General features: G+C 49.8%; 2 protein-coding genes across 8 annotated transcripts in view; one reads left to right on the plus strand and one right to left on the minus strand.

Moving 5' to 3' along the window:
* Ttll9 (tubulin tyrosine ligase like 9) overlaps window positions 1-3587 on the plus strand; it is a 49916-nt gene extending 46329 nt beyond the window's left edge. For all 6 annotated transcript variants that reach the window (XR_009378932.1, XM_059261648.1, XM_059261650.1 and 3 more), the window contains one exon: window positions 3186-3587. Coding sequence is in view for 5 of the 6 variants with exons in the window: in XM_059261648.1 (XP_059117631.1) it covers window positions 3186-3262 (77 nt within the window). In the remaining variant the exon portion in view is untranslated. The remainder of the gene's footprint in view (window positions 1-3185) is intronic.
* A 1703-nt stretch (window positions 3588-5290) lies between these two features.
* Pdrg1 (p53 and DNA damage regulated 1) lies at window positions 5291-12128 on the minus strand. Of its 2 annotated transcripts, none has more exons than XM_059259684.1 (5): window positions 11952-12128; window positions 10599-10674; window positions 9498-9572; window positions 6660-6740; window positions 5291-6112 (listed from the first exon to the last, which is right to left on the minus strand). In XM_059259684.1, exons 1-5 carry the CDS (start codon window positions 12036-12038, stop codon window positions 6030-6032), a joined length of 402 nt encoding a protein of 133 aa, XP_059115667.1. In that variant the 5' UTR covers window positions 12039-12128; the 3' UTR covers window positions 5291-6029. The 2 variants fall into 2 exon arrangements, with proteins under 2 accessions (XP_059115667.1, XP_059115668.1); XM_059259685.1 differs by lacking the exon at window positions 11952-12128 and adding an exon at window positions 11775-11868.
* Window positions 12129-14925: the final 2797 nt, after the last annotated feature.

Consider the following 14925-nt stretch of genomic DNA (forward strand, 5'->3'; position numbering starts at 1 on the left):
ATATAAAATGTGAAAAATTTCCCAATTATAGAAATTCACACTCATTGTAGAATATTTGAAAACTAAAGAAGGGAATTTTAAAACACATCCAGACATAACCATCATTAACAATCTGGTGTTTCCTTCCAGTTTTAAAAAATGCATATATTCATATTTTTATAAATCTGGCACCAGACTGGCATTCAGAGTCCCGCTTTCCACGTGGCATCCCTCCATTCAGGAATACAAAGGCCCTCCCATGGGAAGCATGTGTTAGCCAGGGCTGAGCTAAATGTTTACGTGCATTACCATGTTCCATGTGGTAGTTCTGTGATCACCCCACGGGTGAGGAAATGGTCTCCAACAGTTGCACAGACTGTAGAAGGCTGTTGTCATGGTGATGGGCCAGCCTGAACCCTAACCCCCGAATCCTGACCTCTAGATTCTCCTAGTCCCAGGTAAGCTACAAAGCGGTTATGACATGGCTGTAGAGCATTTCAGCCTGAGTGTATGCCAGCGTTTACCAAGCCGATTTCTTATCACTTGGCATTTGGCATAATTTCATCTCTTTACTTTTCAAAATAACATCGTGGTGAACATTCTCTCCTGTGAAACCCATTGAAACTATTTCCTTTGAGATCCCTGGAAGCAGAGCCACTGGGTCAAAGGGGTAGACTTACTGGAGTCCAAGCCTTTGTCCCTTATGAATTCATTATTATTGTATGTGAATTCCATTGGTTTCTGAGGGGGCTCCAGTTTTTAATTTGTCTTTCTTCTTTTGTAAGATGTCCTGGCTTTTTACGATTTTCCTTTTTTATTTTTAATAATAGACTACTTTTATGAAGGAACATGAACCAAGCTCTTATAGGAAATTTTTTTGTGTGTGTGGGTTTAGGGGTGTGGTTAAGACGGGTTCTCATGTAGCCCAGGCTGTCGTTCAACTCACCATGCAGCCAAGGTGATCTTGAACTTATGATCTTCCTGTCTCTGCTCCTGAGTGCTGGGACCACAGGTGTGTGCCAACATGCCAGGTTTTCGTGCTACCAGGACTGGAAGCCAGGGCCTCACGTGTGTCAGGCAAACATTCCACCAACCAAGCCATACACAGGCCAAGCTGGCCTGGAATTCACCATGGAGCTAAGGCTGGGCTCGAAGTCCTTTCTAATCCTCCTGCCTCAGCCTACAAAGTGCTGGGGTTGTAGGCATGTGCCACCATGCCTGGCCCCTTTACCTGTGTTTTTTTTTTTTTTTTTTTTTCTTTATTTCTTTAATTTTTTGGAGACAAAGTTCCACTATGCAGTCCTGGCTGGCCTGGAATTCATTATGTAGCCCAGGCCAGCCTCAAACTCACAGAAATCCTCCTGTCTCTGCCTCCAGAGTGCTGGGATTAAAGGTGTGCGCTATGCCAGGCCTGGACCTGTTTTTCTCTGGACTGCCTATAATTTCCTACATTTGTAATGACATGACATTAATGGCGGAAGATATAGCCCATCCCACCCTGTTCCATCAAATGTACAGTAAACATTTTCCCGAGTTTCTCATTTGCTTGTTTTAAGGTTCCTTTTTAAAATTTTATTTTTTGTGACAAGGTCTCACTATGTAGCTCTGGATGGCCTGGAACTCATGAAACTCAGGTTGGCTTTGAGCTCAGTGATCCACCTGCCTTTGGCTCCTGAGCGCTGAGTTCCTGTTTCTTTCATGATGAGAAGTTTGATATCTTTTAAAGAGTTTAGTATGATTTAGGACTGGGCTTGGCTGCACACAATAAAATCTAACTAATAGTTAAGTAGAAAGGGGCTGACCTAGCCAGGTCTAGTGCCACATCCTGTAAACCCAGCCACTAGGGAGCCTGCCCGCACTACAGAGTGGGTTCAAGGCCAGTCTAATTAACTTAGTAAATCCCCGTGTCAAAGAGGGGTTATAGCAAAATGGTAGAGTGCTTGCCTAACATTCACAAGACCCTGGAGGTGGGAGGAGGTGGGGGGTGGGTGGGAGAGGTGTCTCAGGCCACCAGAGTGTTAGGTACGGCATGGAGGACTGACAATAGTTCTGAGATGCCTGGGTGACTCTTCGCTCCCCTCCTGGCCACGCTCAGCAGGTCGGCTGAGTGCTCAGGTTGTCTTCGTTGCCAATGGTTGCTCCAACAGCAGACACTGGACTTGGAAAAATGCAGATACTTATTAAAATGAAGATATGGTTGATTTGCAGTCACTCCAACAGGCAGAGCAGAAAGAGAACCATATCTGTAGAAGTCTCTAGAATTACTTTCAAATTGCTAGTTGAGTGTTGGTGGTAAATGGGAGGAGTTGTTTGGGGAGCAGGCAGGGGAGAATGTTGAGGGTTGAGGGCAAGTTAGGAATGTGTTCAGGGACATTAGGTGAAAGGGCTAGAAAAAAAAGATCAGGGATGAGTCTAGAGCTCCAAGAAAGGGTCTGCACTGAACCTGAAGATTTGGCATGATGAGTGAGCCACAACGTTAAAGCAGGTTCCCTGGAATCACTTCGGAAAATGTCAAGGACGCACAGGGTGGGGTGCTGAAGCCTTGACAGCTGGGACAGCCTTGGAGACAAGGATGGAATTGGAGTTACTAAGTAGGAAGCAGGCATCTCCAGGTCAATTCTTGTGGCCATGGTGTGTCAGGTTATTCAAGCAGCATTTATGAGTATCATAAATGCGCCTGGCTAAGATTAAAGACTGGTGTTGCCTTCAGAACCAGCTCCGAGACCAAGCAGGGACAGGTTGCCTGGGAACTGTGCCGGGAGAGGCAGCCTTTTCGCATGGACTGCCTGGGACACACTTCCAGGATGTGCTGGGTAAGGGATGTAAGTTAGCCTCAGGCACTGCTGATGTGTGCTTTCACTGAGCAGACAAGGGCAGGCTAGTCTGGAGAGCACTTGAATGTGACTCTGGCACCACGTAACCTGGGATCAACTCTCTTGGGGTAAATGACAGTTCTTGGGGTAAATGACCACCTCTCTGAGTTTCCTGGCTACACACCATTCCTGGGAGGGCTCAACAAGCCATCTGGGGCCAGTGCCTGAAGCAACAGATGAACCCCCAGTCAGCTCCAGCCTTTGCTGACCACTGAACTCACTCTACAAGGTGGGTGGTGCCATCCTGAGAAAGCTGATACTCAGAGGTGCCCCCTCCTGTACCAGCTAGGAGATATCCAGGCCACCCCAACCAACACCTCGTGTTCTTTCTAGGCTGCATCAACGATCGGAAGGAGCAGCTGAGGCAGTTGTTCCGATCCCTTCAATCACAGAAGAAAACTCCTGGCTGACCCCAGCCAGGAACGAGGCCCTGGCAGGTGCCGCCCTGGCCTCTCACAGGATTCCAGCACAGCGTACCAGTCTTCACCTCCCTCCAGCCTGGCAGCCATTTTACTGGATAGGCAGCCTCTGCTTGTTACTTGGACCAGACACCCTAGACTCCTCACTCCAGCCACCCCCACCCCACCCCCTGGCATCTTTGAACCAGGGACAGCTAATCCTTGGGACTGGGTGGGCTCATCCTCGACAGATTGGTAACTCGGCCCAAAGAGGCCAAGCAGCAAGTTCTACCTTCCAGAGAGCACATCTAATAAAGCACAGGCTTTGAGTCACTCAGCACTGGCCTGATTCAGGATGCCACTGGCATTTTGCTGTCTCTTTGGTCATGGTGAAGGGTCCGCTGGGCTAGGAAACTTGTCTTTAAGCTATGCTTGCAAAGTAAATGATTTTGGATTGTCTACTGGAAGCCTGGGAGAGTGCCAAGCCCTAAATGTACCCTGTCCTCTGCAATGCCTTGATTCACATGGACCCATGGACCGGGCCATGTGAAAACCACAGAACTGGAGTCTCCTGTGTCTCAGATGAAAATGAGACCTGGGAAAACCTACCTCTCATTTGAGACTGAGTTTTAAAATCAGAAAGTGAGGCTACAATTGACAGGCAAGATCGCATGGGGAGTCAGGGGCATTACCACATTCTGTTCAGAGGCCTCCTCCTGGGCTAGGGGGTGGCTGTAAGCCTGAGCTGGAGGCAACTTCTCCATGGAGAAGGGGTTTCCAGCGGGGGCCAGGCAGCTCTACCTACCTCTGGGCAGTGTTTTTGCCTACAAATACAATCCTGAATGCCTAAAGTAAGCCCGAAGAAAAGCATGGGAAAGAAATACCAGCAAAGCAAGACGTGAACCAACTGGCCATGGGAGGCTGGGAGCTGAGCCACCCTGGACCTTCTGTTTCCAGAGCTCAGGAGTTTCCCACACCCATAACCCCCAGGCATGGACTCTATCCCACACCCACAAACCCCGGGTATGGACTCTAGGTTCTCACTTCAAGGATGCAGAACTGATGGGCTCTTTGGCCTAGCATCCACCCTGGCAGGCAGGCAGAAGCAATATTCCAGGGGAGAAACTGTGTGCCAGGCAGATTTACCAGGTGCCTGCCATCGAAGAGAATCTGCCGAGTTTGTATTTTATTCAGTCGGTTGGAATCTCATGAAACGGTGGGGAAGACAGTAACATCCTCCTTTCGGCCCTGAGGGGACCACACAGCATCTACAGTCAGTAGATCACACTGTTCAGCCCTTGCTTTGCTTGGCCCACTTCATGGTTCAAGAACCTCCCTCAGCCTGGGCTAAGCCAGGGCCTCCCTCTCTGAAGCTGTGGGGTCTTCTAACTAGACCCCAGTGAAGACATGCACCTTGGTCTGGGTCTATTACAGGAATGTCTATAAAACCCAAAAACCAAAACTGCAGGCATGGGCCAAATCTGCCATACATTAGGTGTTTTTCTTGATCAACACATTTTTAAATATTCCCTGAAGGCATCAGCAATATTTAAAGTATTTGGCTTAGTTCTAATTCTTAGTTCCTTTGTTTTTTGAGACAGGGTCTCTCTGCATAGCTCTGGCTGTCCTGGAACTCAGAGAACCACCTGCCTCCTGAGTGCTGGGATTAAAGACTGGCATTTGAGTGTTTTGCTTTTATGTACATATGTGTACATGTACCTGTGGAAGTTAGAAGAAGGTATCAAATCCCCTAGAATTGGAGTTATGGATGGTTATAAGCCATCACGTGGAGCTAGGAACTGAACTTGGTCTTCTGAAAGAAAGGCAAGTGCTCTTAATCCCAGAGCCTCCTCTCCACCCCCGTCTTTCATCTTGGAAGAAACTTAGGACCAAAATGCAGCGAGAGGAACAGGCAGTGGCCTCTATCTGTCTACTCTCCATGTCATTCATTTTAAGGCAAGAGCCACCTCATTTCTTAAGCAGCACTCTAGTAAAGGGCTGGGCCCTGGTGAGGAACTGAGGGAGGCGACAACTCAGAGCTGTGGTTTATTCATGTTTATTGAGCCTCAGGGAACAGAGGCCAGTTCTGCTCTCACAGCACATTCCCACTATGCAGTCAGGCCAGCTAGCCAAGCCCTGCTGTCAGGGGTTGTGAGGATGCTCCATCTTGAGTCATATTAGGAAGGACACTGCCTGCCTGCCCTGGGCCAGCAGTCTGTAAGGCCTCCCATCTCCAGAGCAACCAGAGGGTGATTGACAGCACCTGCTATGGAAAGCCAGCAGGAAAAGGGACAGGAGGGGGCACGGGGGAAATGTGCCTACCCTGCAGCTGGTGTGGGGCACTAAGGGTCTGTCTGCTTCACAATGAAGTGAATGTCTGTCTCCTCCATATTCTAACTGTCACACATACTGCCTGAAAGTGCCTCACCATGCAGAAAACTGGAATGAAGCTCCCAGTCCGCCCTCTCCCCGATCCCTGGCCAGGCCCATCTGAACAGCAGGCTACTGTTGAGAAGCGCCGGCGGCAGCCATTCTCACACCCCCACACACCTACAGACGGCTGCCGGGGTCTGTCAATAGGTCTTGTGTCTACCGAGCTCTGGTGGCCACAGAACAGGCTAAGGGTTCTCTCTTGTCACAAAGCAGCCAAGCACTACAGAAAAAGGTTTTGTACAGAAGCCACATTCTTGATGCCTGTCCCCTTAAAGAGACAATCCTGTCCTTGCAGGTCTCAAGGCTGGAGGGTCCTAGTAGAGGTCCCCATCCTGCTGTTTGGGTCTCATCCTTTCAAAATGACCTTGAGGGCTTTGAGCTCATCCTGGTTGAGGGGCTTCAGGTTAAAACCCTTCAGCTCCGGTTTCCCTGCAAGGAGAAGACAGTCATAATCAAACGGGGCCCCTGCTGCCCAACCTACTGCTGACTCTGGAGCCAGGCCCAGGAAAGTAGCTCACACTGCACTACCACTGCCAGCTCGGCCTGAGAGGTGCAGGGCTGGGCCTGATTCTGCAGTGCACGGGCTGACACAAGTCAACACCGCTCCTGGCCAAGAGCTGGCCGCCAAGCCATGACTGCTGCACACAGACCTGCAGGTTCTGATCAGACCTGTGATCTGATGTGCGCAAGTTGACCCAAACTTAAGCTCTGCCCTCTGACTGAAGCCTTCTGAGTTTCTCCTGTCCTCGCTACCCTGGTACCCACACCATGCAAGATCACCCCAGCAGCTCTTGGTGCCTGGAAAAGGAGCTGAGACAAGAATAAGCTCCACAAACCTCTGCGTCCTACCTCTGAACAGCTACAGACAACCACTGCTCATTTCCCACGGCCCTCCCGAGTGGCGTTCCACATCTGCTCTCTAACATTCTTTCAATGGTTTCCTCCCCTCCCAGCTTCCAGCCCTGCCAGGTAATACCTTGGGCTTCAAAGAGGCGGTTAACTTTCACTTTAAGTTGATTCCGGAGTCTTTCTATTTCTTTATCCAGGTGCTCCTGATCTGAAAAAATTGCAGCAGGCAGACAGGACAAGGTTATATGACAGAGAGGGACCCCAGTCTCCACCTAACACCTTTGAGAGCCAAGGCCTGTAGCACACAGGAAGGAAAGGTGACCTCAAAGATCAGCTGAGAAAGGGCTAAATACCAGAGGGACACTACCTGCTCAAGCCCCTAAGCTGGCCCAGAACATGGCCTGCCACTCATACTTACTCAAAGCATGCTGGGTATTGACTGGTGGATAGCCAAGAAACTTTACAAATCCAAGTTCCATCAAGGTCCTGTGAAAATATGACCTAAGCAGCCAATGGGAGAGCCTACTGCTCCAGCATAACCTGGATATGGTCAGCCATGGTGGATAGGAAGGACCAGCTTACAGTCACCATAATGTGCACCTGAGAAATGGTACACAGGAACCTATCAAAGTTGGATCAATCAACTGCTGGGAGGGACATTCTACTCAATGAGTTCACTGCCTACTCTCACTTCCCGATGAGGAAAACCCCTGACTAGCCATGCTTCACAGCCTTGGTAATGGTTTTATCTCTCACTATAAATAGGAAAGTGTCCTATGAACTTGTTCAGCCTATATTGATTTGGGGGAAGCCTGATGACTTCCTAGAACCCCCACAGAGATCAGATAACATTTGTGGGTCATCAGGACCCCTGAGTTTTCAGCTGCATAGTCTTTGGCCCATTACCCATGCACAGTAACCCTTAATTTTTTTTTTTTTTTAAAGATTTATTTATTATGTATACAGTGTTCTGCCTACATGTATCCCTGCAGGCCAGAAGAGGGCACCAGATCTCATTACATATGGTTGTGAGCCACCATGTGGTTGCTGGGAATTGAACTCAGGACCTCTGGAAGAGCAGTCAGTGCTCTTAACCACTGAGCCATCTCTCCAGCCCCCAACCCTTAATTTTTTAAAAATAACTTTAAAAATGTATTACTATTATTATGTGTGTGTGTGTGTTTGCCTGTATATATGTTTGTGCACCATGGCATGCCTAGAAAGTGTTGGAGCCCCTGGAATTGAAGTCACACCAGTTGTGAGCTACTATGTAGATGACTGGAACTGAACCTGGGTCCTCTGGAAGAGTAGCCAGTACTCTTAACGTGAGCCATCTTTCCAGCCCAACCCTTCATTTTAACCACACTGTTTTAATAGAATAGCCGAAATTTCCAGGCTTGGTCTAGTTCCAGAAAGTATAAAGACATCCTGTCTTCAGGACCTGAGGCAACCTTGCTGGTCCTTTGGATCCACATGTTTTTCAAGGACATGAAAGAGAAAACAAGTGAACCCTGTCTTTTTCCCAGGCAAGGACCCAGCAGCAGCCTTGTCTTTACAGAGCTTCTCCAAAGAGATTCCAGCAGTTCATGGTTTTGGAGACCTGAGCAGTATGCCAGGCTGGGCAGACCATAGAGGCTTGCTCCTCCTACACTACATTTTCTAGCAGTGCTGGGGATGAAACCCAGAGCCCTACACAGGCTAGGAAAATGCTCTACCACTGGGCTAGGCTCCCAGTCACACATCCACTTTCGGCACATTCTCAACTGCAGGGGACATGAAAAATAAAAGCTCCCTCAGGAGCTGGGGAGATGGCTCAGTCAGTAAGTACTGGCTCTACATGTGCGAGGACTGAGTTTGAATCTGCAGCACCCATGTTAAAAAACCAGGCATGAGCCGGGCGGTGGTGGTGCACACCTTTAATCCCAGCACTTGGGAGGCAGAGACAGGTGGATCTCTGTGAGTTCAAGGCCAGCCTGGTCTACAGAGCGAGGTCTAGGACAGCCAGGATTGTTACACAAAGAAACCCTGTTTCATCCTTCCCTTCCCCAAAAGAGCCTGGCATGGCTGAACATGCCTGTAACCCCAGCACCAGAGGACAGAGACAAGCAGATCCAGAGAACTTGCTGGCCAACCAGCCTAGCCAAAGAGGCTGGGAGACCCCACTTCAAGGCAGTAAGGTGGAAAATGATAAAGGAAAACATCCTGTTCTGACCTTTGCATGCACATACCCAGTGCAACTCATACATACACAGACTCATGCGAAAGCTCACTTATCCAGGCCCTTTACAGCTACAATGGCCTTGACCAGTAAGGTTTTTGGCACAGTGACCTTATTTTCAAACAGAAAACAAAGACCGCATATGACAAAAGTCCTTTCCCCAGCCTGCTATACAGATATAAAGCCTGCAATACTACAATGATACTCAATGACCAAGGGACTACACTATGAGGCCACTATTGAGCATCTGGGAAACTGCTTTTGTTGTTGTCTTTATTTTGTGTGATGTATGTGCGTGGCGGGAGCACAGAGGTCAACTTGAGTTGGTTCCTCCTCCTACTATGTGGGTCTAGAGGACTGAACTCGGGTCATCATCAGGCACATTTACCTGCTGAGCCATCTCAACAGCACTCTAGGGAAAAAAAAAATTGTTGTTGGTTTTCTTTCCTTCCTTTGGACAACTTTTTAATGAAGAAAACAGAATGGTATTTCAAGCTCAATTTGTCAAGTTTTTGTAACCCAACTGACTTCTCACTAGCAAACAAGAATCATGCTAGACATACGGTTTATCTCAGCTTCCCAACTGTGCTGTGTAGAGCCCCACTTACAGGTGAGGAACTGACCCACTGTGGCAGAGCAGGAACCAAAACCACATCAACTCTCCAGCACAGCTGCCTCTCCAACTGCCAAAGCGGGACTCTCAGTGCTGGACTATGACTGATGGGGAGCATTCCCAGGACACCTTACCTTTCTGGATCATTTCCTTTGTCTTAGGGTGAGGCATTTTGATGAACATGTTCCCAAAGCAAACCATCACATCTTCTGAAACAGCAAACAGACATTTATTTCTTCAACATGTTTTATATCTTCTTTTTGAAGCACTGACTATCTGCCAGGCATTGTTTGGATGCTAAGAACATAGCCCAGTAAGACAGTTCCTGCCCTTGTGGAACTCACGTTAGAGCAAAAGGCGGGAAATAAACAAGCTGTTTTTCCACACACTGCTAAAAACTACTATAAAAAAATAAAGCTGTTTAAGGGTGATGGGAAGCATGAGAGGAGAAGTATGAGGCCTCTTTGGAGATGTGACATCCAGGCAGAGAACTGAGGAAAGGAAGGACATCTCCCTTAGATACCTGGGCAGACAGAGGCAGGCAGGGGAACGGCAACAGCTGGAATCGGCAGTCCTTTGATGCCAGGACAACCAAGAGACCAGTGAGTCAACGAGTGGGAGAGTGGGAGAGTGGGGCTACCATGGTGGAGCTCCTGTGGGGCTGGGTCACGGAGTCCTGCAGGACAACTCTGGGTTCTACTCTGGTGAGATGAGCAGCCGGTGGGATGCACGTCGGTGCCCTTCATTACGGCCTGAATGCTGCCCATCTTTCCAGAAGTGCTTCATGTTGTCCCCTGCTTGCGCACACTGCCACAGCCACCTGGCCTCATCTAAAGAGCCCCTCCTCCTCCCTCCTAGGCAGTCTCAACACCCACTCACGGCCAACTCCAGCGTTAGCTTTCTCACAATTTTCAGTTACGTTTACTCTGCTTTTCCTCGTGTGGAACATAAGGGCAGAACTGTTATTGCTTTTATGTGCTGTGAGCACTCTCAGCATCTGCCATCAATGAGTGATAAGCTAATGGCCTGTCACTGAAGTGAGCAGCTACAATCCTGAGTCACAGCACATGTCTGACCTGCAACGTTTACCCGCTCTTCTCCGCAAGCTGTTTTAGTTTCCTGTGAGGCTGAGTCACAGTCCCAGCCTCCTGCCTGGTCTCTACCAGCGACAACAAAGGCCTTCAGAAGAGAACTGAACCAGTTTCCAGGGCTTCAGTGAGGATGTCACAACTTACCAGAGATACTCAGGTCCTTCTGTAGGGCCCTCAGGCCCTCTCGGTTCTGATTCCTCTTGGTGTCCAGGTCCACAATCTGAAAACAGAAGCAGAGAGAACTCAGCTGTCTCCTGCCCCAACCTGAAAGCATCCTTCCTGGCTAACTCCCAATGTCTTGCCTAACGTGGACGGACTCAAGTGTGACTGTGTTCTTCACCCACTCAGCTGCCAGCTCCTCTGCTTGTACAGGAGCCCCCTTCCTCCAGAACAGGTGCTAGGAAAATGTTTACCAATGAAGAATCATTTGTCCATTCAAACTTGAGCGTATACCAGGGCCATCAGGGAGGTGAGTGTCTCCTCTAGACAGGGATTATTGACAGGCTATTGTAGGTAATTCTGACAGTCTCACCAGACATTCAACCACCCTAGACTGGAACAGTATGGTAGGACACCACCATGACAGCTACTCAGGTGGTGACTCTGGGGCTGGAGTACACAGGAATCCTGCTGCTTGTAAACCATCGAGCCTTCTCACTATAGACCACAAGGAGTAATTATGACAGCTTTTGGAGACGATTTTCACAGTATATTTCTCACCCCATCACTACCATCTGGTCCAAATCCAGATCATCTGGATAACTAAATAAGTGGTTCTCAACCTGTGGGTCTTGATCCTTTCACAGGGTCACCTAAGACCATCGGAAAACACAGATATTTACAATTCATAACAGCAGCAAAATTACAGCTTTGAAGTCGCAATGAAAATAATTTCATGGTTGCGGGTCACCACAACATGAGGAACTGTATTAAAGGTCGCAGCGATAGGAAGGCTGAGAACCAGTGATCTAAACGGTTCTCTGCACGCAAGGAAGCAGCCAGAGAAAACTCTTTTAAAACCTAATGCCTATAATCCCAGAACTCAGGAGGCTGACGAAGGCGGACCACGAACTGTGTTCAAGGATATCCCAGACTACGTAGTGAGTTCTAGGCCAGCCCCAAGATACATGAGACCCTCTAAAGTTTAGATCAACCAATCAATCAAAATCCACTGATAACATCCCCAGCAGGAACTTAGAGACTCACCACCTACCACAGAACCGGAGCCAAGCTCCCTTCTCGGGTCTACGAAACCCTCCAACCTCCCCCGCCCCCTCCTCGTCATCCTACTGCCCAACCAAATGCCGCAACCTGACTCACGATGGGGGTCTGGATTGCGTTTGGAAACCGGTGTCGGGGAAGCAGCATGCAGAGGGTAAGGATCTGGGGGCCGGCAGGGGCAGGGCGGAAGGAAAGCGACTGCCCAGCGCAGAGGGGGCGCTCGCTCCGGGACCCCGCGCGCTTGCGCACGGAGCTAGCCGCCGCCGCGTCACTCACCTGCCGCTTGTCCGACAGCACAGCCTCGGCCAGTTCCTCCACTTCGACCAGGTACCGCAGCACCCGCTCCGCATCGGGGGACAGCATGGCGACACGCAACTCCTAATATCGCTTTTCACACGGCCTCAACCCCGCTTCGGCTCCCTCCGCGCACGCGCCGCGCTAAGGACTTCCGGCACGCCTGCGCAGTGAAAAGAACACTGGCTTTAGAGGGGTGGCGCATGCGCACCAGCGGAATGCCGGAGGGGGCGGGTCTAGCTTTGGGAGCGGGGCAGGAGCGCCCCCTTCAGTCTCTGAGCGAGCGCCCAGTGCGCTGCCTCTTGGCTCTCCCTGCCTTCAAAGGGTTCTTGAGCATCCACCGTATGCCAGGTTGAGTGTCAAGAATGCAGCAACGAATAAAACATCCCGATTCTAGGAACGTCATCCTAGTGGGAAACAACGAACACTGATGACAAAATAATTGCATATTAATTATTCTAGAGATAAGGGCTTTGGAGACACAGAAATCCTAAGTCCTGTTTAATGACGCTGTTTATGTTTAGTGTGGCAGAGATTTGCATTTAACTGATGACGCTTTCAGCTTCCAGTTTGTAAATAATGGGTGAAAGAAATCCCCTCACTCTCTCTCTCTCCGAAAGATGAAAAGGAAATAGCAATCATTTAAAATTTCATTTGGCCGCTGCGTTTCTTGAATCCAATGTCCACAATAGCAAGCCGAGCCCCACACAGAAGGAGCTGGAAACTGTCCAGGGTGAACAGTGAAGTGTCAGTAAGAGCTGAAGAGTAAATTAGTATTCAAGACTTCCCAGAGGAGGTGGGGGGGATGGCTGCTCAGCGGAACCAGAGGGTCCCCCAACCTCTTACTGTAGGTTGCAAAGCTCGGGGTTCAGAGGTGAGGCCTGGGAGTTTTTGCCTCACGGATGCAATTTTGCTTTTCTGTGTGTGTAACAAGAATCAACCCAGCACCTCTCACGCACTCAGCTCTACCACTGAGCTGCATCCCATCTCATTTTACTTTGTGTGGGTGTATGCGTTGTGTGTGTATGGTGCATGCACGTAATTGTGGGGGTACCTGTGCATATGCAGACAAATGCAGAGGCCAGTGTACGGTAACGGGTGTCTCCCTGGCATTCTCCACCTTACTGTCTTGAAATAGGGCCTCTCATTGAACCAGAACCTCTCTTTGGGGCTAGTGAGCTCTCTATAGCTACCCAATGCTGAGGTAACAGTCCCACCCAACCATGTCTGGATTTTTGTGTAGGTGCTTTGGATTCGAACCCAGATCCTCATTCTCTCAGAGTGAACACTCTTACTCACTGAGCCTCCTCCCCAGCCCTAAGGCCTAGCTCTGATGGTCATTTTTTTAGTCTCCCTTATTGACTCCTGGCAACTTAGGCCTTTCATGCTCTGCCTCCCTTAAATTTCATGGCCACTTTTGTATAGACAGGATCATTACCTTTTAGTTTTATAGCTGCAGGCTGAGGCTGGGAGAAGGGCAGGTCAGACAGAGATTGCGGGGTGGGGGAAGCGCTCTGGTCTCTACAGCACAACTGTCTTTGGACATTCTCAAATTGTGGCGCCTGAAGCCCAGAAGCACCTCCTCTTTGTCTGGCTTTGGGCTGCCTTCAGTTCCCGGAGACTGAGCTGGTTTACTTTGCAGCTGCCTGGTGTGGGGAAGGAGAAGCTTCATTAAGGATTCCTCATGGAGGGTGAATTTGTCGCCAAACCCAGGATGTTTTGTGTAAACACCTTCTGGTTCAGAAATGCAGGCACAAGCCCTGGGAAGGAAGTGGGGATATTTGCCAAAGGAGAAATGAGCCTTTCCAGGAATCCCTGGGGCCTGGACCCTAGCCCTGGGTCTCTCCACCTTGGGGCCAAAGATGGCTGGACAGGCAGACACCTCTGACCCCTGCCAGGTGGGCCTACATGGAGTGGATTGGGGTAGGCCCCATGTTAACAGTTTCTTGGCTCTGACCATCCCTAAGAGGCCACATCTGGTCACCGGACATTGGAGAGGAGGTCACAATCATCTCCAAGAGTCAAGATGAACAGGCTGTGGACTCTGGGACATCTCTGATATTTCCTAACTATTCTATTCATTTCATAAAAATGTAGCAATTTCCCAGGCACGGAGATCCATGAATGAGTCTACCATGAGCAAAGCCAGGTGTGCCCGCCTTCAGATTGGGGCAGGAAGTGGACAATGAACAGGGAAACGAGCACATGTATCCTGTCTCAAGTGCAGATAGGTGTTGTCAGGTGCCCAGCAATGTCAAGTGGAGATGGGGTGGTGCAGGAGCTGTTTGGGATAAAGCAGTCAGGGAGGGCTTCTCTGTGGAGGTGGCCTTGGAACAGAAGTGTAGGGGAGGTGAGGGAGTGAGCCGTGTGGCTATTGGGTGAGGTGAGACAGCACTTTAGGCAGAGGCCACAGCAAGCGCAGAGACTCTGGGGTGAGCATTTGGCTTTAATGCAAGTGGAACAGAGGGGTGAGGAAGAAAGGTAGGTGATGAGGCCAGAGAGGCGAAGGAGGCACTGGATATATATGGCTGGAGAGAAGAGTGTCAATGCCTAATCCACAGGCTCTCACTGGGTGTCAGCCGCACTCCCTGCTGCCCAGACCTGGTACTTGTCTCTGATCACTGAAGCAAGGTCAGTGGAGACTACCAGGTGAGGCCTGCAGGGATGAAGCCCTGGGAAGAGGAGAGAGGAAAGGGGGATGGTATCCCCAGGGGCTTTACTCCTCCGTGGGGTTGCCAATGATGCTCTGCGCATGGGGCTGCTGCATCCATCCATCCAGAGAGTGAAGGGTCACTGGACCAGCGGGCAGTAAGGGAGTCGTGGCCAATGGAGGGATTCTCAGGACATTTGCACACACTTGCCTTTAGCCTGGTTTAACTTCCTCCCGGCCCTTTGCTCCTGTACAGCCGTGCCATGTCTCCACATCCCGAGGGCCCCTTTAGCTTGCTCTGTGTCC

This window comes from Peromyscus eremicus, chromosome 4 (assembly GCF_949786415.1).
Source record: "Peromyscus eremicus chromosome 4, PerEre_H2_v1, whole genome shotgun sequence".
Lineage (NCBI taxonomy): Eukaryota > Metazoa > Chordata > Mammalia > Rodentia > Cricetidae > Peromyscus > Peromyscus eremicus.

Bases quoted from the DNA above. Each gene is read 5' to 3' on its own strand.
- Pdrg1 (XM_059259684.1), bottom strand. From the start codon at position 12,038: ATGCTGTCCCCCGATGCGGAGCGGGTGCTGCGGTACCTGGTCGAAGTG. The intron at 10,675-11,951 runs GTGAGTGACGCG...TTCTGTTTTCAG, and splicing joins TGCTGTCGGACAAGCGGCAG to ATTGTGGACCTGGACACCAA. The intron at 6,113-6,659 runs GTATTACCTGGC...TTCTCCTTGCAG, and splicing joins CCGCCTCTTTGAAGCCCAAG to GGAAACCGGAGCTGAAGGGT.